The 22,176-nt window shown below is 45.0% G+C and overlaps 1 protein-coding gene across 2 annotated transcripts in view; it reads left to right on the top strand.

The window, feature by feature from the left end:
• Positions 1 to 6,422: 6,422 nt before the first annotated feature.
• GOLM1 (golgi membrane protein 1) overlaps positions 6,423 to 22,176 on the top strand; it is a 56,650-nt gene continuing 40,896 nt past the window's right edge. For both annotated transcript variants that reach the window (XM_068974127.1, XM_068974125.1), the window contains exons 1-3: positions 6,423 to 6,484; positions 17,203 to 17,352; positions 19,366 to 19,545. In XM_068974127.1, coding sequence (XP_068830228.1) covers positions 17,224 to 17,352; positions 19,366 to 19,545 — 309 coding nt within the window. In that variant the 5' untranslated portion in view covers positions 6,423 to 6,484; positions 17,203 to 17,223. The remainder of the gene's footprint in view (positions 6,485 to 17,202; positions 17,353 to 19,365; positions 19,546 to 22,176) is intronic.

Below are 22,176 nucleotides of genomic sequence, written 5' to 3'. Positions count from 1 at the left end.
ATTCTATTCCGCTGATTTCATGTATTTAGTATTTGGAGTGCTTCCAATGTCCTGGGCACTGTGCTACCCATAGGAGCTTGTGGTCAGTCTGGAGTACTTATCTAGCACCTACTGTGTAAGTGCTGGGAAGGAGACCACGCCAACAAAGGAGAGTCCCTTCCATTGGGAACTTTATGGACAGGACAACTGTGGGGTGGGCAGAATGTGGTGGGTACTATGAGAGTTGGTTCTGACTGGGACTTTAGGGCTGAGTTGTAAGAAAAGGAAGGGGGACCTTCTAGGCAGAATTGCAAAGTCTATGGGGAGTGCAGGATAGCAGCCTGGCTTGGTCTGAGGAAATTTGGACACATAGCCTAGAACGCTAAGATTTATATAAGCCAGGAAAAGCCATGGGCAGTTATTAAAGGCAGGGGTGATGTGACCAGACTGGTAGCTGGGAAAAATTACAATATTGTATAGAATGGCTTGTTGCATCTAAGGTAGAACCCCTGGGTCTACCTTTCTATCTTACATTTCTATCCTGCCCTCCCATCTGCAATGACTCCCCTACCTGAACTAATCCCCTGTTGTTCTGCTTCACTCTTTTCTCTTCTGAGTCTTGTCGTCATTCTGGACAATGGTGTTTCTCCACCCTTCCAGGCCTGTGCCAGTCTCCTGCAGCACCCAGCCTCTGCAGCACAAGTACCAAGCAACTGCAGCTTCCCTGGGCACCGGAGCAGTTTTGTAAGAGAGCACCTCCAGTGAGAAACCAACCCATGAACAGCTTTCCTGGGCAGCTTAGAAGGTGATTTCTAGAAAGTTCTGGTGGGCAGATTTTCAGCAAGTTCTACTGACAACACAGCAATTTCTCTGCCACTTAGGGAGCCACAGCCCTCTGCACAGAGGTCTCAGTCTTATTCGTGTGGTTGGTGGAGAGACAGCAGATCTGAGAGCAGATGATAACAGCTGCTCAGAATACCTTCCATTCCTATATTCTTTTTTAAAAAGGTTTATTTATTTAGATTTTTTTTTTTTAGTTTTCTGAATGTTGAGTTTATTTTATTTTTTATTTTTACTTTATTTTACTTTACAATACTGTATTGGTTTTGCCATACATTAACATGACTCCACCATGGGTGTACATGCGTTCCCAAACATTAGATTTTTATTTCTTTGCTGTGGTGAGTCTTTGTTGCTGCACATGGGCTTTCTCTAGTTGTGGCTGCCAGGGCTATTCTTTGATGTTAGGTGTGGACTTCTCGTTGGAGTGGCTTCTCGTTGCACAGAGCAAGGTTCTAGGAGAGCAAGCTTCAGTAGTTGCGGCGCGTGGGCTTAGTTGCTCTGCTGCATGTGGAATCATCCCGGACCAGGGATTGAACCGGTGTCCTCTGCACTGCAAGGTGGTCTCTTAACCACTGACCACCAGGGAAGCCCCATTCCTACATTATTTATAGTTTTCTTTGCTTTTTACCTGCCAGACCCTTGTGATGCTATGTTAAAGAATCTTTATGTTTAAATTTACCCTGTTTAAATTACTGTGTACTTTTTCTCTCTCTAGATAAGATCCAAGTGGATACATCATCCTTCTACACCTTCCATGTCTAATGTTGTAGCCACTAGCCACATGTAGCTATTGAGCATTTGAAATGTGGCTGGTGCCGAGGAGAAACTGACTTCTTTATGTTTACTTTTATACTGAAATTAAAAAAAAAAAGTGGACTTCCCTGATGGTCCGGTGGTTAAGAATCCACCTGCCAACGCAGGGGACATGGGATGATCCTTGCTCTGGGAAGATCCTGCATGCCACGGACACAGAACCCATGCACTAGAGCTGGCCCTCTACAACAAGAGAAGCCACCACAATGAGAAAATGGCAGGCAGCAACGAAGACCCAGAGCAGTCAAAAATAAATAAATAAAAATTAAAAAACTGAAGTGGTGTATTTATTTTCTGTTAAATGTTTTATTGGGTGTAAAATGTCCCATTCAGTTCAGTTCAGTCTCTGCGACCCCAAAGATGCAGCTACTAGAAAATTTTAAATTATATATGTGGTTTGAAATCTATTTCTGTTGGACAGCCTGTCCTACACCAATTTTCTGTTTAGTCTTTCCTGATTTTCCTAGACCGACATGAATTCTGCTTGCTCCACAGCTCTTTGAATTTCTCTTAGGATATTTGTGGGGGACATTTGCTGATTATTTGTTTGCCAGAATCCTCTTTTTTAGGCATTACCTCAATTTCCTTTTGTGGAATTAGTGGCCACATCCAGCCACAGAAACCAGAGTTGTCCCAGTTAGCCTGGTAAATGGACATAGAACCAGATCCCTCTAACTGGAAGCTCCCTCTGGACACTTTGTGTCTTGAGCAATGTTGCAAACAAGTGGGGTAAGTTGGAGGGCGTATTTCCTACAGATGCTGCAGTGTGGCATATATACCAAACTCACTCTATCTGCTGTGTCACTTTTTCAGTGATTTCTGCTGCTTAGCCCTCTGCAGCATTCAGGGTTTCCAAACTGATTGAAAATCAATTTTTATGATTTCACTGATTCTCACTGTTGACGCCCTGAGACCCTGACCTTTGTCCAATCAACTCCTTTTCCTTAAGATTTACAAAGGCTCTTTCTATTGTTTGTGACCAAGAACTCTGAAAATAATTCCACACTGTTGTTCTGTTATGTATTACATTTCTTTCTAGCAAGTTCTAGGTATGGGGAAAGCCTCAGAATTGCAGGATAAACTGAAAAGTCAGCTTTTGAGGAGCATAGGAACCAGCCCCACAGATCTGCATGCCAAAAATGATGGGTACCATCACTGACATACGTGCACACGGATCCTTTTTCGTCTTTGGGTCATTGCTTTATCCCAGGAATAGAGTGCAATGAATCAGCTGAGGATAGGGGTCTGTAGCAGACAGAATAAAGGCCTCTCAAGATGTTCATGTCTTAATCCCTGAAACCTATAAATGTTACCTTAAATGGAAGAAGAGAATTTGCAGATGTGATTAAATTAAGAGTCTGAGCCACAGACATTATCTTGGATTATTTGGGTGGGACCCATGCAATCACAAGTGTTCTTAGAAGCAAAGAAAGCTTCCCAGCTGGATCTGAGAGATGTGCTATGGAAGCAGGATTAGAAAGACGTTACCGATTTTGAAAATTGCTTGCTTGTAAAATGAAAGAAGGGGTTTACGCACTGGGAATGCAAGCAATCTCTAAAAGCCAGAAAAAGCAATGCAATTGATTTTCCTAAGAGTCTCTAGAAAGGAACACAGCCCCTCCAACATCTTGGTTTTAGCTCAGTGAGATTTTTAACCAACAGAACTTTGTCATCTTAACTCTATTGTTGTTGTTAACAACTTAGTTGTTCCGAAATAGTGTCTAACTCTTTTCAACCCCATGGACTGTAGCCTGTCAGCCTCCTTTGTCCCAGGGATTTCCCAGACAAGAATACTGGAGTGGGTTGTCATTTCCTTTTCCAGGAGATCTTCCTGACCCAGGTGTCAAACTTGCATCTCCTGCATTAGCAGGCAGATTCTTTACCTCTGAGCCACCAGGGAAGCCCTCTAGGTTTGTGATAATTTGCTAGGGTAGCAAATAGAAAACTGATACAATGGTCTATTCCTTGAGCTAGAGAGGACATCACTTTGACAGTCCAACTAAGGCTGTATCCCTTGGAGAGTAGGAGGTAGGTTCCTATATGACCATAGTGTGCTGTTAGCTAGCGAAGGAAAGAAAACTAAACAGACAACACACAGGGGTGCACTACAACCAACCACAACAGCCCTTTGCACATTATTTAATCATTGAAAGTGAAAGTGTTAGTTGCTTACTCGTGTCTGACTCTTTGTGACCTCAAGGTCTGTCCATGGGATTCTACAGGAAAGAATACTGGAGTGGGTTGCCATTCCCTTCTCCAGGGTATCTTCCTGACTTGGAGATCAAACCCCGGTCTCCTGTACTGCAGGCAGATTCTTTACCATCTGAGCTACCAGGGAAGCCCTTATTTAATCAAATCAATCTATCCACTTGAATTTTTAGGGCGAGCAACTGATTAGGTTAAACATTCTGGATGAGAAGCCTTGAGGAAATAGAGCACTTTATAAGCAATGTAAATCCAAATTCACATATGCAACACTGCATATATAAATACTGCATTTTAAAAGAACTTTAAGAACTACTCTAATTCCAAATCTTGCCATAAAGATCCCCATGAAACTTGGAAAGGATGATTCCCTCTCAGTAAAGATGTAGTTAATTTAGCCAGCTTCCCTGGTACCTAGACATATGGACCTCTTCTATAAAGTGTTTAAGAATCACTGGCTTAGTCACTGACTAATTAGCCGTTGATAAATCACAGACACTAATGGGAACATACTTGGAGGCAAATGAGATGGAAGTTATGGTTCACAGTCTAAGAAGGCAAAGTGTTACTAGGAGAGCCAAAATGAGCAACAAGGGAAGATACTGCGCCTGTTCTAAAACCCTGACTATGGTCACTGAAGGTTGGTAGGGGATCAGAGGCAAGAGTTGCAAGTCAAGACCAAGGACAAGCCAGAGCTGATGTCAACACATACACACAGGTTTTGAACACTTAGTTTGACCAGGTGGCAGTCTAACAATGGGCAATGGAAACATAATTTTGGAATATACTAGAATATCACTCTAAAGGGGCTATTATTGTCAGCTCATGACTCAGGTTTTGACTCAAAAACCTCTCCTAACTGCCCTTAAGGAGATCCACGCTCAGGTGGTAGTAGGAAACCTTAAATTTTTAAAGGCGTCTGTTCTGGTTGAAACCAGTTTTGACTGTGAGAGTTCCTTCAGGAGTGTGTGTCCCCATTTGTCTTCTGGAGTTGGGGTTTGGGAGGGATGAGCCAGGGGGTTCTTTTCTCAGATACTAGAGGTAGGTAGGTTCAAAAAGAGATGATTCTAGGAAAATTGTTCTCAATTCTGGCCACGTGTTCAATCTTTAAAACAAAAATACTAACGTTCAGACTCAGAACTCTAGAGGTGGGACCCTGGTATCTAAATACTTTACAATCTCCCAGATAATTTGAATGTCTGGCTCATGCTACCAGGGTTAAGAATCATTGCTTTATAATTTCCTAGTACAGGCCAACTTAAAATATATTCACAACCTAAAAGTTGAGAGTTATGTTTTATTTGGTGGGAATTCGGGGAGTTCAAGTCCGGGAGACAGGGACTCTGAGACAACTGCTGTGAGAAGGTGAGAGGAAGAGCCAGGTTCTGTAGAAGTTCTGCAACAAAGGGCAGCTAGTTGGAACATCAGATTATTGTTAATTAAAGAAAGCAGATATCCCAAGTTAAGAAAGTTTGTGCTTTTCTGTGAATGAGACAATGCAAGAGTCTCAGCTCACTGAAATAATTTCTTCTATATACATCTCAGCTATGGGATCTGTGTTTTCACATCCCAAGTTCCCCTGGGCTCACTGTAGGGAGCAAGCGAAGTCTGCTGGTATTCTCCCTGTGTTCCCTTAGAATACAGGCTCACGTTGTCAGGCTGCAACCGCTGATGGCAATGACAGTCTTATTTCCTGATATGGCAGGAAATATTCCATTTCTCATATGGTTATTCTACACGTCACTAGATTTGTGGCATCTTCTCAGGTAGGTGTGGCTCAACAGTGCTTCTCAAACTTCCGTGTGCCAGAAGGTCACCTGGGTGCTGTTTAAAATTCAGATTTCCAGGCTCCATACTGAGAAAATCCTAGAGGATCTCGTTTGGGCAGCGCCCAAGAGCCTTCGGATTTTCTCTGCTGCCCACATTTGGAGTGTCCCAAAAAATGAGCGCTGAGAGATAATAGCTGTAGGGAGATCAAGCCCACCTGAGAAGGGCTGGTGGAAGAAAAAGGACAAATTTGTGAGTAAATATCCCCTAAATACCTGTTTTTCCTTGGCCCCTCTATCCTGGGCAGTTTCGGACGGGACTACGTGAGCAAGACCAGGAGTGTGACGATGGGTGTGGTCGGCTCTGGGTTCCGGAAAATTCCTCCGGGCCGGAGGTGGGGGACGTTGCGGGGGGTTGGGGGGGGGAGGGCGGTCTCCCGGGGCCCTTCTCTCCGCCGCCGCTTCTCACCTCCTTTAAAAGCATCGAGACCGCTCTGCTGGTCTGTCGGAGCCCAGTCCCGAAGGCGCGCCGGGAGCCTCCGGCGAGGAGCTGGGGAGGAGGTTGAGAGGGGGCGCGACCAGGCTTTTCCAGCTCCCGCCGCTCCGCGGCCGCGGGCCAGGGCGCGCGCACTGCGGGGCCGAGAGTCCGGGCGCGGTCCCGGCCTCGCCTCCTCGCGCTCCCGAGGCCGCCTCCTCCGCGCGCCGCGGGCGCTGGCCAGAGGCGGGGACTCGCCGCTGCGGAGGCCGCGAACGCGGCGGCGCTGGACGCTGCCCCGGGCGGACGGGAGCACGAGGCCGGCGGCGGCGGGAGAGCTGCCTGGGCGAGCAGGGAGCCGGGCCCCCGCAGCGCCGAGCGACCGCCGGAGCCGCGGCAGGAGGTGAGCAGGCGGCGCGCGTGCCTGGCGGCCCTCCCCCCGGTCGCCCCGGCCCCCTTCTCTCTCCTTGTCCCTCCACGGCCCCGGGCCCGCGCCCAAGGACCCCGCGCCGGGCCCCGGAAACACCCGCCCTCCCCCGGCTGGCGCCCGGGCCGCAGCCTTTACCGGAGTGGGCACGAGGCCGGCCCCGCACCTCCCCGCGCTGGAGCCTCCTTCCCGGGGCCGCCCCGACCCGCCGGGTTCCGCCTCCCAGGCTCCGCTCCGTTGCTGGGCTCCCCTGAGGAGGCCGGTCCGGGGGGATGCAGGGCCTTTCTTTTTGTTCTTAGCTGTGTCACGCGCGTCGGCACCCAGAGTCAAAAGCGAGCATCCCCGAAGTGGCGCTAGTGGCAGCGGTGCGGGCGTGATTGGCACGCGGGGAGGGCTGGCTGGCCGCGCCGCTCGTCTCTTTCCCCCTCCGCCCCGAGCCGCCGCCGCGGTGCCCACGTTGGCAGCAGTCGCGTCCTGGCAGGTGAGCTTGACACCGGATCTTCGGTCCGCGAGCTGCCCGAGCTCTTCCGAATCCCGTCTCAGGGATGCTCCGGGTTCCTTCTGTACCTGTATTTCCCACCTTTGGCGGCGTGGAGGATCCACAAAACTTCTGTTCTCCTGTAAAAATAGTCTCCTGGGTTTACATCCTCTTTATATGTCACATCTTACTTAATATTTTTAATGATTGTCTTTCGGTAGAACAAAATAGGCAAAATACCTGTTTCGATGAGCGTTCGTTTTAGCGGAATTTTAGAATCATTGCATTCGGCAAGTCGTGGTGATGCTTGAGATATCCCATTCCCAAATCTGCAAAACCAAACTTGTGTGACTTTCACGGCTTTGAGTTTCCTGGTTTGTGGTCTCCAAGGTCCAATTGCCCTAAATAATGCAAATATTGAGGGACATTCCTAGGGGCAGAGTAAAATAGTCCAGTAGCCTGATTACATATTTAACAGGTTTAGAGTGACTCTGTTTGGCTCATGGCCACGAGATTGACTCAAATTTAGGCAGTTTTAGTATTTCTGAATTTTTTTTGTAGCTTGGGGCCTGAGAAGTTGAATCCCTTGTTGGTACTTCTGGGTCTCTTAGAGCATCCATCCATAGCTCCTCCTCCCTATGTTAGAGAAGATTAAGCTAAGGGCAGGCTACTGTGAAGAATAAGTTTATTTGTAAATAGAAACCAAGAGCTTGCTAAGACTTGGGATTTTTAGGTCAGAACTCAATTTCTAAGGAGTCAGCAGTGAAAAGACATTGAATTCTTAGGATGTTTAAAGAAAACAACACTTCAAGACATATTTTCTTCTCCTGTGAAGATGTCACCTTTTCTCCCCATTGGTTTTGCTCAAAAGTGAAAGACCAAGAATGAGAGGCAGGAATGCTGGGGGTGAGGGGTGGAGGTCAGCATTTGGGAATATTGCTGTTAGAAAATAAGGGTGCCATTTGTTTTCTAATTGCTGGTCCAGTTATTGATGGGGGAATGAAAAGATTTTGCATGTATATTGTTTTTTTCAGGGGTGGGGCTGAAACAGCAATGAGAATGGTTGACCCAGGGCCAGCTTCAGTCCATTTATGTGGCCACCTTCCTCCAGCCAGGAGGGAACTGCTGATCCTGTGAACGTTGCAAGCCAGCTTTCTGCATCTGAAGCACAAAGGATAGCCAGGCAGAGCCTGGGGAAACTGCATGTGTGGGAAGAGTTGGAAGGTGGGGTGTCGCTTTCAACTCACCATTCTGGGCAGCGAGTAGGATCCCATCACTGGTAGTGTAGTGGAAGGGAACATGAGGTAGTGTGGCCCTGCTTTTAAACAGTCCCGGAGGGGCAGTGAGGGGAGGCAGGGACTGGAGAAGAGGCCCTGTGCCTGGGGCTTTTGAAAGTGAAAGTGAAGTTGCTCAGTCCTGTCCAACTCTTTGTGACTCCATGGACTGTAGCCCACCAGGCTCCTCCGTCCATGGGATTTTCCAGGCAAGAGTGCTGGAGTGGATTGCCATTTCCTTCTCCAGGGGATCTTCCCCGCCCAGGAATCGAAGCCGGGTCTCCTGCATTGCAGGCAGATTCTTTACCATCTGAGCCACAGGGAAAAAAATAAGTTGTCTTAGAAAAGATTGATTTCTTTTTTAATGACTTGAAATGGGAAATTGGGATAAGAAAAAAATCATTTTTCTTTTTGTTTAAAAGAAAAACTTGGTTAGCATTATTTTCTAAAACTTCACAAAAGTAGAAGGAATGGTCTTGATATGCCCTTGTGCTTAGTCGCTCGGTCTGACTCTTTGTAGCCCACCAGGCTCCTCTGTCCACTCCAAGAATACTGCAGAGGGTTGTTGTGTTCTCCTCCAGGGGATCTCCTGAAAGGTAGATTCTTTGCCTGCTGCACCATGGGGGCTTTCACCTTAACAAACTGTGAGTGGCATTTCACTTGCTCCCCCAGGATGGTCTTAGAGTGTGGCTGCTTTCTAGACTTTTTCAAGTTACTGATGAAATTACATTGAAAGAGAGTCTTGGCTTGAAGTTTAAGGATTATTTCCAAAATTCCCAGAGAGCTTTTCTTTGCTTCACAAAGAAATGTCCCCCACTTTCAGGAAAGAAAATGCACGCCTTCTCAGATTTTTACATTGTGATCTTATTCTCTTTCAAGACTGCATTAATAAAACTTCCTCTCACTAAGATTTTGATGATTAACTAGTGCCTGACAGGAAGAACACATATGTAAAAATACTGCATAATGAGATAGTTTGCTGTGGTTTCCAAGCTTTTTTGCTCGTTCTTGATAGTTAAAAAAAAAAAAAATTTAACATCTAAAACCAGTACGGCATAATGTCAGTTGTATCTCAGTTAAGACCAGTTTTTAGTACTCCTCTGTATGTGTGTTTGTTACTTAATTATAAATTAATGTATATGGGCTAATGTTGTAGCTCAAGATCCAGTATACACTTAGGGCTGGATTCATTGTGGAGGTAAAACCCTCTTTCAAATACTCCTTTAATTTTGAGGTTTTTTTTTGGTTTGGATCTTGTTAGATCTGAGTACATTATCGTTGTTGTGATGTCGCTCAGATGAAGCTGACTCAGGGTGGGAAGTACATTCCTAACCCCCGGCTTGTGTTCACCTGTGCTTGCGTTTATTAGTATCTGTGCTTTTTATGGGGACCTTAAAGCTTCATATACTCTGTGAGGTTTAGTTTCGTTTTAATTTGTGCATCTATCTCATTGTGTGCTTGCCCAGTCAAAGGATACCTCAGAGGGCTGGTGACAGGTGACCCTTGACAAAGGGACTTTGTGAGGGTGCAGTCAGTTCCTGCTTTTATTAGCACTGTTAGTATTTCATGGTAATATAATTAGTATAGTGTAACACAGTGTAAAGTAATTAGTGTACGCATAATATATTTAACTTGTTGGTATAATATTTACATTACTAAACGTAGTTGCTATTCTACTTTTTGGACAAAAATAAATGTAACTTCTAGGATCTTTTCCCCAGCCCAGGTGGAGCGTCTTTTATACCTTCTGGGCTGCATAAGCCCTGCTGGTAGACAGCTGTTTCTCTCACTTCAGTCTCAGGTAATTCTTTCATCTGATTCTCAGAAGAACCCTGTGAATGCAGGTATAATGGATCACACTCCCCCTTTTTTTTTTTTTTTAATGAGTAAACTGAGACTTTAAAGGGTTAATACCACAGTAGTTCTTTTGAGTTAGTATTTGCTTGGTGACAAGTAAGTGCTCTCATTTAATTTCCACACTGGCTTTGGAAGACAGGGATAAGCCTTTACAGGGGAGCCCAGGAGGCTGGGAGGAGATGAGGAACCACCGTGTCGCCAGCTCAGAAATGGGCTGCCCTGTGTTTCCTCTCAGTTTTCTGCCCAGGCTCAAGACAGGAACCTGGGTTTTCTTAGTGCCCCCAGTGGTGGGGGCCAGCACAGAAGAGAGCTGGGAATGTATTTGAATGAGTTCAGTTTGTTTTTCTGCTTCAGAATGCATACATATGGTATCATTGTTTTGTTTTAGAGGAAGCTGTAAAATACTGTGATTTCATCTGGGAATGCTAGAAATATAACTTCAAATCTTGCTAATGTTACCATTGTATATCTTCCTAGCATCTTAATTTTTTATTGTTACTGTTTGGCTTTTGCATTAAAGATAGGCTCCTTGAGGGAAAAAAAGATGATATAAAGCAAAAAATGAAGTCTTCTTTCTGTTCCTCTCTACCTCCTCCTCTCTTGCTCCAACTTGTAAATATCTTTCCATATAAGCACTTGCTGTACATTTTCTATTATAGAGGAATGTAAAATGGCAACCCACTCCAGTACTCTTGCCTAGAAAATTCCATGGATGGAGGAGCCTGGTGGGCTACAGTCCATGGGGTCACAAAGAGTCAGACACGACTGAGCAACTTCATGACGATTGATTTATTGAGTATATTTTTAAAAATTTTCAACAAAAATGGGATATGAACATTACTATTTTGTAACTTTTTTCATGTAACAGTTTATGTTTTGATCACCTGTTGCTCCATAACAGATCAGCTGCAAGCTTAAAACCATAGATTAGTTATTACTTCTGGTTCTGTGGGTTGACTGGACTGCATGCAGTCTTTTGAGGCTCAGCTGGGCTGGAATTTCAAGATGGCTCATTTGCTATTACTAGTTTTTAAAAGAATTGCCTTGGTGAATTCTTGGACAAAATTTTAATATACTAATGATTTTAGAAAAAAAAGTTTTTTCTAAGCTATTTCTCTGATTCCAGTGCTGCCAGAACTGGAGGGTCTAGCCCATAAAAATGCTCTCCATCGTTTATATCTATGCAGCAGGTAGATGATACCTTATCTTTCCTCTCTGTTTTCTATATCAGTGAGGGAGGATCCTGTAGAAGCCATGTTGCTCTGGAATTAGTGATCACTTCATTCTGATTGGGGCTTCCCTGGTGGCTCAGATAGTAAAACATCTGCCTGCAATGTAGGAGATCCAAGTTCTATCCCTGGGTTGGGAAGATCTCCCCTGGAGGAGGAAATGGCAACCCACTCCAGTATTCTTGCCTGGAGAATCCAGTGGACAGAAGGGCCCGGTGGACTGTAGCCAAAAGCCAAGGAAGTTTGGGGAATCCAAACTCAACCTTTAAACAATATGGAAATGTTTAAACAGTATAGAAATGTTTCCCCAAAGATAAATAACACACCCTCTCCAACATGCCTTTCTGCTTCTTAAAAATAGTTGAGTGTGACCAGAACAAGAGGCACTTGTGAGACCTGTCCAGTGAGCTCTGGAGAGCACAGTTCTCAATCTTGACCTGTATCAGCATCACCTGGAGAACTTTATAATCACGTGATGCTGATGCTGCTGGTCCAGGGACCATACTTTAAGAACTGTTGAACTACAGCAGGTGTTGGCAAACGTTTTCTGTAAAGAGTCAGGTGGTATTTTAGGTTCTGCAGGCCCAGTGGGTTGTGTCACAGCTACACAGTTCTCATAGCCTGACAGTCATGACAATATGTAAATGAATGGTCATGGCTGTGTCCCAACAGACCTTTATCTATGTCAGTGAAATTTTAATTCCATGTACTTCTTCTGTCATGAAATTTTATTCTTTTGGTTTTTTTTTTCAATTAAAAAGCTTGAAACCTGAGCTTTTAGACAGTGTACAAAGACAGGTGGCTGGCAGGATTCTGCCCTGAAGCTGCAGCTTGCCGACTCCCAAACAAGAGGAGGAATTTGGGAACGCTTGCTATCGTGTAGCTGTGGAGTCCACAGGGGAGTTGGCCTTTCTGCAGAAAGTCAAGTGCTGGAAGAAACACAATGGAATTGGTTCTCATTCATTTCCACTCATCCATCTCATTCTGGTATTTTCACTCCATAGCACTAAATATGCACATGAATTTTGACATTTTTTCTTTTTAAAACATTTTATTGAGCATAATTGACATCACATATTAGTTTCAGGTATACAGTGTAAAGATCATTATTTGTATACTTTGCGAAATGCTCACCACAATAAATCTATTATAAATCTAATAACTTGCACGTAGTTACAAATTTTTTTTTTCTTGTGATGAATTTTTAAGATCTACTGTCTTACAACTTTATGATATGTGATATGGTATTATTGTAGTTACCATGCTGTTAAAGGTTTTTCTTTCTAAACTATTAGGTTCTAGAATTGGGGGAAAATTGAGGGTTGGGAAAGTGGGAGTAGGAGAATTGTATACTTCCTAGTAAGTTTTTAAAAGAATTTAAGAATTTAAAAGGAGAATTCAGTGGACTTGTCATTTAACCCTAATAGTTTAAACAGGAGTTTACAGACTTCCCCAGAGGGGCCAGATAATACATCTAACTGCTTCAGTCTTCATTCTAACTCTTTGAGTAAATCCTCGTGTCGATTGTTCAACTCTGCCTGGTAGGCAGAAAGCAGCTGTGGGCAGTACTTCAAGGGCTGGGCGTGGCTGTGTTCACCAAAACCTTATTTACACAATGGGCTGCTAATGGCTCTAGGCCTCAGTATGCTGACTCCTGCCTTGGAGACATTCTTGGGGTGGGGTGGAATATCTTTGAATCCTCCAAAAAAATGTTGGTGACCAATTCCTGAGACCTCAGCGCTAAGTGGGACATCCTGCCATCTGTTTGCTCACTGAGGTGGCTTCCGAACTCCATTCAGGTCACTTCCGGCTCCGTTGAGGGCACTTCCGGCTCTGGCCCTCCGCCCACCTGGTAAGGCTATTACTTCTGAGAAGGAATAAAGGTACAGCTCCCATATTGTTTGGAGAAGCTGTGTTGTTCCTGCAGTGATGACATTGGTTAAACAAGTCAATCTGATTTGATTGCTTGTGTATTTGCCTATTGATTAAAAACCTCTGTGAAAATGAGGAAATGGAAAGATTATTTAACTAGGAAGTTCAAAGGGCTCATGTATTTAACCAGTTGCCCATTTTCTTATGCTTTTTCTTAAAATAAAAAAAGTCTCTGTTCTCTTGTTCTCTCTGTTGCTTAAAAGGCAACAATAATTTTAACCAGTAGATTGAATTGCTTAAATTAATTAAGCCAGTCATTTTTTAAAAAACGACTCTTCCAACTTGCCAAGAAACATTTAATGCAGATACACCTGGAATTTCACAGCGTTTAGTTGATTTCAGTTCAGTTCAGTTCAGTCGCTCAGTCGTGTCTGGTTTAGGTTAATCTTTTTCAGCATGTCAAGTAACTATAATCAAGTATAAGACAAAACACATTGTGAAGCCTAAATTAGGACTGTTAATCTGTCTGACATAGACTGTCTCCGACCCACTTCCATCACCGCCAGTCTGTGTAATTTCCAAAGTGGAGGAGAGTAGAGTGTTTGAAACATTTGACAACCCTGCCTTTGAGTGCCTGCCCTTAGTTTTCATCAGGCTTTGGCATTTTCCCGGCCATGACTCCCTTCATCTTGGGCAGCAGTGTTTCTGCAATCCTGGAAGTCCTGGGTGAGGCACGTTACAGGACGAAGGGTCACTGTTGGCCCTTTCTCCATCATGGTCATCTGCTTACCTGGGCAGCCCTCTGTCCATTGGGAGCCCAGGGCTCTCCTTATTGCGCCCTCTGGGCGGCTGCACACCGACTGACCTGCCAAGTGCTGGGTCAGGTGAGGGGTCTCTGAGACTGTACTCAGCTTCCTGGAACCTCTCTCTTGCATACTAGGGTCCTAGTCTAGGATGTCTGCTGCTGCAGCAGCATCTGTGAGTCAGCCCAGTGATGGCAGTGACTGCTGCTTCAGTGGACAGCAGAGTTGAGGGAGGAGCTGGTTCCTATAAAGTAGAACAACTGAGGAGGGAAGACGTTCATCACCTTTTTCTTATAAAGTGCAGAAAAGGCCAGATCTGGAAATGATTTGTTATTCATCTTTCCATCTCTATTGATGATTAGTGTTAGTTGCTCAGTCATGTCCGACTCTTTGCAACCCCATGGACGGTAGCCCACCAGGCTCCTCTGTCCATGAGATTCTCCAGGCAAGAATACTGGAGTGGGGGTGCCATTCCCTTCTCCAGAGGATCTTCTTGACCTAGAGATCAAACCCAGGTCTCCCGCATGATAGGCAGATTCTTTACTGTCTGTCTGTGTCACCAGGGAAGCCTCTAATATGAGAGTCAGCATTCCCTGAGCCATTGAAACTAAGTGTCAGTTGTGGTTCCAGGCACTTCTCTTATCTTTTCTGGTCTATATTCCTCATTTAAGACCTCTGAGGAAGACAGTCCAGGGTTCTGTGGTGCTTAAGAGGTGGAGCCAAGTCTGACTCTGGCCACTGGGTTCTGAGTTTGTTCTCCTAATGCTGCCCTGGCTTCCTGTTGCTAGCGCGGCAACCTGTTCTGTCGCAGCTGTTCACTAAACTTTTTGACTGGCTAAAGGAAGGAGAATGTTAAATGATCATCTGTAAGTTCCTTGAAGTGAGAATTGAGTTACATTGTTTTCAAACTTACAGTACACCATCCTGACTCACATCTGCAGGTATAACAAAAGATCAAATGAGGATCCCATCTAAAAGTGTATTGTTAAGGGTTTAAGCATTTGACAAAGACGGCCTTTCAGAGAACTGAGTTATAGATTATTGCATAAGAGAGTGCTAGAGAACTGGCTGGCCATTTCAAAAAAAAGAAAGTTTTCTTTGTATTTCCTTACTTCTTAGGTCAAAAAAATTCCAAATGGATGAAATATTTAAATATAAATATGAAACCCATAGGTATGTTGAGAGGAGATATGGGTAAATGTATATCTAAACTTAGAGTAGGAAATGTCTTTCAAAATACAAGCAAAATCTAGAAACAATGAAAGAGTGATGAGATTAGATTATTTTGAAAACACCAACAGTAGCCAAAAATTACGGGCAAAAGATTTCATAGAGAAAGGAGGAGTTGGCCTACTTGTTGGTAATTTAAGAAATGTCCCGGGTTATTTTGATGCCTTTTGAGGGTTAAGAGCAGCTGGAATAGAAGAAACGGCTAGTGGAGTAGGAAGAGGAGGACTTTTAATTTTATACTTCACTGTGTGTGATTTTTCTCCCCAATTGTATTTGTAATCTTATATATTTTTAAAGAAAGACTTTTCATGAACAAAACATGATAAAGCAGTGGAGACACATTTTCAGCAGATCCATAGAATTTTCTGGAACTTTAGTATTTCTGAGCATCACTCTCTGTTAGTACTTACAGTGCTAGCTGATAGCAACTGACAGTTAAATTTAAGACTTTTTTTCCTCTTTTGCCCCAAGAGACCAGAAGCTGGTGAAGAAGGCACCAGTCAATGGAGGCTGGACTCAGCCCTCAGTTCTATGCATGGGAATTCTGGGGGTGCTTTGTTTTAGGTGATTTCCACTATGCTCTTACATCCCCTTCTCAGCTCCCACACCAGTACCTACCAAGAGAGGATGTCTCCCAGGGACACAACTCAGCTACAGGTACCATTGGGGGAGAGCTGGCTCTCAACTCTCCTGTGTCCTCACCTGCAGGAACTTCTCCTCAAAGCTGAGTCCCTGATGGTGTCTCTTCCCCTCCTCCCCTGTTTCCTTCTCCCTTTCCGCCCTCACCTCCTCTTCCCCGTCCTCCATTGCTGGCCTCACCTGGCGTAAAAGCATATCTGTTGTGAGGGAGACCGTTTATTACGTGTACTGTGTGCATTGCCTTCCTTCTGATAAGGTCCTGTTGATCGGGCTCAGCGAGAGCCATTTGGAACAGTTCACTAACCTTACCCTTGCTGGAGCAGGGCTGGGATCCAACCAGACTGGGCTTGGGATTGAAGCCCAGGAGCAAAAACATGGCTCCTTCCTGTCAGCTGTATTTCTGCTTCTTTCAAGAACTTTGATGCTCCCTGTAGCCCTTGAAGTCTCCTGACTTGAGTGTGCTGCACAGATACGGGCTCAGAAGGGAGAGAACAGTGTTCAAAGGAAGCTGGGCCAATGCCTCTTTCTGAGGCAGTTGGGGCACTTCTGGTCCTGGCTTCACATGCCTCCAGGAGGCTTTCCTGCTTGGCTCAGGGAATATCGTAATTGGGTGTCACTGACAATTTTATCAAAGGATAGAAAACCCTCCCTTTGTTAGGAATCAGATCAAAAAGACTTCTTTGGGGAATAATGAGAAATGGAGTTTTTCTTTCATTTTTAAAAGATTTTTTGATGGGGACTATTTTCAAAGTCTTTTGCTTCTGGTTTTTTGGTGGTCAGGCATGTGAGATCCTAGCTCCCTGACCAGGGATTGAACCCTCACCCTTTGCATTGGAAGGTGAAGTCCCACCCATTGGACAACCAGGCAAGTCCCTGGAGTCATTCTAGTTATTCTAATGTGATGTAGAAGCACTAATAATTGCTATTACTGCTTACAGAGATGGTGATTTCTCAGATTGTATTGGGAAGTAGAAACTATAGTTATCCCCATTTTTTCAGATGGGAAAACTGAGGCATAAGAGAAATTATTACCTGCCCGTGGTGTTGAGCTGGTGTGTGATGGGTTTCTATGACAGTGACCACTCCCACAGGCCTGTCCCAGGGGTCTAGCCACACTGCCCAGGGCACACGTCACTTGCTCCGGGTGTGCTGTGTACAGTCCTCTCTGCCAACAGCTCCGTGTTTCAAGGAGAAAACACCAGCCTGTGCTTCGGAGCAGGCCGCCTTCCTGTTGCTTGTGATGATGGATGTGGCATGTCTGAGGCATGGCAGTCCTGGTACTGAGGCCTGTGTGTCTGTTCTTATTCGGCAGGTTCTCAGCCCGGCCCTTGAGATGATGGGATTGGGAAACGGACGTCGGAGCATGAAGTCACCACCGCTCGTGCTGGCTGCCCTGGTGGCCTGTATCATTGTCCTGGGCTTCAACTACTGGATCGCCAGCTCCCGGAGCGTGGATCTCCAGGTGTTCTCTTGGTCCTGTTTGTGTGGATGTCACAGAGTATTTAGAGCTGCTGGGTGCTGGATTCTGAGGAGTTCGTGGTTTTTCGGCACCTAAGGCTTTGTGCACAGTAATGCATGTTCTGCAGGGCCCAACACCCAGCCTCAGGCCAGGCTTCACACCAGCCCTGCTCTTGGGTGGGAGAGGACCCCCTTGTGACTTCTTAGGCTTGCTGCCAGGACATGCCTGTCTGCCCTTCCTGTAAGTGAACAATTTTTAGTCAGGCCTTTGGGGCTGGTTCTGGGAAAACAGCTTAAGTACCCTGCCCATAGCCCGTTCTGGTCCTCCAGTCCACATTCAGTACCTGAGTGGTGTGGGCATTGTATTTGGAGAGTGGGTGTGAGAAATGTGTTTAGAGGTACCAGTCTTTACTAGCATCATTTACTGATAGTAATAACTTTATCTTTCCTATTCATTGCCACCTGTCATGGGCCAGCAGTATTGAGCGACGGCCAGGACTCTCCTTGACCACAGTTTAGTCAGGCTTTGAGGAGCCCCCTTCTTGACAAGGCCTCAGTCCAGGCCCCCATCCTGTTTTTGGCCTACCCAGCCCAGGCTCAGCAGAGAATCCTGCTAACTCATTCCCCCACCCCTGATGCCCAAGCAAGCTCCTCATGCATTATCTTTGATGGGCTTGCCTTTAGCAAGACTTCCCCTACCCTCTTAATACTTTACCAACCCCTTCTCTCTGCACTTTGGCTGTAAATCCTCAGCTGTCTCTGCAGTACTCAGAATTGAGAACAGTTTCTCTCTCAACTGCACTAGTCATGACCCCTGTTGCAGCAGCCTTGAATCAAGTTTTCCGTATTATTTTAACAGGTATAAGAATAATGTTTCTTTAAGGGTACGTTGCATACATTACCTTCTTTTGTATTCTGTCCGTTTAGGATCTTGTTCCCCACCCCATTTCACAGAGAAAGGATGAGGGGAACTGGGACTCCAACCCAGTCTTTCTGGTGGCAGGGCTTGAGTCCTCAGGAAACCCATCCCTTAGGAGTGTTTCTGAACTCCTCTTGGTGCTTGCCCCACACAGTTGTAGTGCTTTTGTCTGAGTTTCTCCTGGACCCCTGTTTTCTGGGCAGATGGGGTTTTGTTGTCCAGAGAACTCAATCTGTTTCAGAAATTGTGTCTTATAAAGAGCATTTAAATGCTGTGTTAGTGAGGAAAAGGAACTAAATATTTGAGCGCCAGCTCACACCAGGTAAAGCATAAAGCATTTTATGTACAGGCAGACCTTGGCCATATCACAGATTCAGTTCCAGACTGCTACAATAAAGCAAGTAGTGCAATAAACAAGTCATTTGAGTTTTTGTCTTATCAGTGCATAAAAGGTTATATTTATGCTATACTGTACTCTATTAAGTGTTCAGTAGTGTTATATCTAAAAAAAAAAGGTACATACCTTAACTTAAAAATACTGCTAAGAAATGCTGACCATCTAAGCATTCAGGGAACCTTAGTAACTTCAAAGATCATGATCTCAGGTCATCACAACAAATATACTAGTAATGAAAATTTGAAATATTATGAGAATTACCAAAATGTGATACAGAGATATGGAGTGAGCAAATGCTGTTGGAAAAAATGGTGCTGACACACTTGCTCCTTGCAGGATTGCCACATACCTTCAATTTTTAAAAAATACGATACCTGTGAAGCTCAATAAAATGAGGTGTGCCTATACCTGCCTCAGTCAAGCCTGGCAAAGTCCCTGTGAGGGGTGTGATGGTGTTTCCATGGAGACGCACAGTAGACACACAGATGCTCAGAGAAGTGAATAGCCTCTAGAATAGCCCGTGGGAGCATCTACACCACTCACCTAGAAGATCAAGCCCTGGGGACACACCATGTGTGAATGGACACAGTGTGAACACACTTGACCCCAGCTGGAGGCTGTGGTGTGGTCTTGCTGAGGGAACGTGGTGGTCTGGTCTGAGGATAGCTTCACATGGTCCTTATGCTGCGGTATCCTTGCAGACACGGATTGTGGAGCTGGAAGGCAGGGTCCGCAGGGCGGCTGCGGAGCGAGGGGCCGTGGAGATGAAGAAGAATGAGTTCCAGGGGGAGCTGGAAAAGCAGCGGGAGCAGCTGGACAAAATCCAGTCCAGCCACAACTTTCAGATGGAGAGCGTCAACAAGTTATACCAGGACGAAAAGGCAAGACCTGCTTGACTTTCCCCTTAATTCTGTTCTAAATGCCATTTATACCCTGTTGAATTCTCCTGAATGGGAGGATAAGCAGCTGTGTATTTATGTGGGTTGTTGTTTAGTCACTTAGCCACGTCTGACTCTTGGTGACCCCATGGACTGTAGCCCGCCAGGCTTCTCTGTCCATGAGCTTTACCAGGCAAGAATACTGGTGTGAGTTGCCAATTCCTTCTCCAGGGGATCTTCCTGACCCAGGGATGGAACCCAGGTCTCCTGCATTGGCAGGTGGGCTCTTTACCACTGAGTCACCAGGGAAGCCCTCGGAAGGAGTGAATTCTATTGACTGAGGTGGAGAGGGGTCACCAACGAGAAGTGAAATTAAGTAGAGTGTTCAAGGATGAGCTGGAATTGGAAACACAGAACAGACGGGAAGGGCAAAGAAACTGCATGTGAAAGAAGAGGGCTGTTCAGATGTGGAATGAGCCTCTTGCTCAAGCTTTGGGCGTTTCCCCATCTTGCCAGTAGTCCCTGGGTGAGCTTGTTGGAAAACCTTTTGAAGTGGTGATAAAAGGGAGAAATGCCAAAGAACTGTCTAAGCATCAGGTTCATCCTCTTGTTAACCTTGTTTTCTTACTTTCTACAAATTTGCGTTGGGTGCCTCCTCTGTGCCAGGTGTGAGCTGGATGCTTGTATCTCACAAAGGGATAGCATTGTGACTGTGAGGATCCCACATGGAGAGGAGATGCAGACCTCCTCCTAAATATGCACAGAGAAAGTAGGGGACCCGAAAGCGCTGGGTTTTATGCTTAAAAAATACTAGATCCTGCGCAGATTTTAGAAGGGACTTCTGCTAATGAGAGCAGCTTTATGGGTCTTGCTTTTTCTGGCTTGCTAGGGACTGTGTGACTCCACTTTCCTGTTTATTAAACTGTGTAATGGTATGAGTTACTAATATCTTCTTTTCTAAAGTGCATCAGACTCATGACCATTTATTTCCTTGAAGACTTGGCTACTAGTTTCTACTAAAATCAAGTCCGCTTTCAAGATAATGCATCTCAAAATATGACTGCCTTCCAGTAAATCAAGCATTTCACAGAGAGAGGCACATGGATTACCATGAGCCAAATCTATATAAAGTCCTGCTAGTTACCAGATAATGAATCATTTCTAGACAGGGCCTCAGACTTTTCCTATGTGACTGGTTTGAAGGGTGAGAAATACTTTTTAAAAAAAAATCTGAAGAGTACTTTCTCATAGTCACAAATGTCTGTTTCTTCTCTGACTTGTTCCAGTTTTTATGCTGTTGGAGGAACGTTCTGCCTCATTTTTCTCATATGTGGGTGACACTGTGTGTGCTCCCAAAATCCTCTTCAGCTGCGTAGAATAGGACCTTGCTATTTCTCACATGCTTAACCTCTTGAAGTACATTTTGGGAGGAAATAGGGTTTATTCGTAAGGGATGAAGTTGGCAGAAGCTCCACGTGGGATTTTTCAGGGTGTGTGGAGTGGTCTCTGATAGCCAGGCCTCTGCTGGGTTAGGAAGGAGGCGTGTTGATGGGCCCTGGCGAGTGTTGTACTGGGAAAGGGGACCTGGCAGAGACCAACGTTTTGCCCCATCAGGTCTGGACTGCACCAGGCAAGGTGGGAAGGACCGTGCTGCTTTAGTGGTTCGTCAGTGCCTGACCAAACCAGCCAGAGCAAGGTTTCCCTTCTACAGGGAGGGAGGAAAAAGAATGTTTTGTGTGTCTCTCTGCCTGCCTCTCCACCCCTGTGTGTATCTGTTACTACCTGAAAATCTGACTTTTTTTTCCTTAGGAAGAATTACCTTTTACTCTGAGCCTCTGGCCTTTCTATATATATATGTATATTTTTTTTTCTTTTTGAACATTCTTTGGCATTGCCCTTCTTTGGGATTGGAACGAAAACTGACCTTTTCCAGTCCTGTGGCCACTGCTGAGTCTTCCAAATTTGCTGGCATATTGAGTGCAGCACTTTCATACAGTGGCATCTTTTAGGACTTTAAAAACTCAGTGGAAATTCTGTGACCCCCACTAGCTTTATTGATAGCAATGCTTCCTAAGGTCCATACTCTAGTATGTCTAGCTGTAGGTGAGTGACCACACCATTGTGGTTATCTGGGTCCTTAAGACTTTTTTTTGTATAGTTCTTCTGTGTGTTCTTGCCACTTCTTACTCTCTTCTGCTTTTGTTAGGTCCTTACTGTTTCTGCCTTTTATTGTGCACATCCTTGTATGAAATGTTTCCTTGATATCGCTGTTTTTTTTTTTTTGAAGAAATCTCTGGTCTTTCCATTCTGTTGATTTCCTCTGTTCATTGTTCATTTAAGAAGGCCTCCTTATCTCTCCTTGCTGTTCTCTGGAACTCTGTATTCAGTTGGGTATATCTTTGCCTTTCTCCCTTGCTTTTCACTTGTCTTCTTTCCTCAGCTATTTGTAAAGCCTCCTTAGACAACCACTTTGCCTTCTTGCTTTTCTTTTCCTTTGGGATGGTTTTGGTCACCACCTCCTGTACAGTGTTAACAAACTTCCATCCATAGTTCCTCAAGCACTCTGTCTACCAGATCTAATACCTTGGATCAATTTGTCATTTACATTGTATAATTATAAAGAATTTGCTTTAG

Source organism: Capricornis sumatraensis, chromosome 6, assembly GCF_032405125.1.
Source record: "Capricornis sumatraensis isolate serow.1 chromosome 6, serow.2, whole genome shotgun sequence".
NCBI classification, from domain to species: Eukaryota; Metazoa; Chordata; class Mammalia; order Artiodactyla; family Bovidae; genus Capricornis; species Capricornis sumatraensis.
This window is presented reverse-complemented; position numbering and strand designations above follow the sequence as displayed.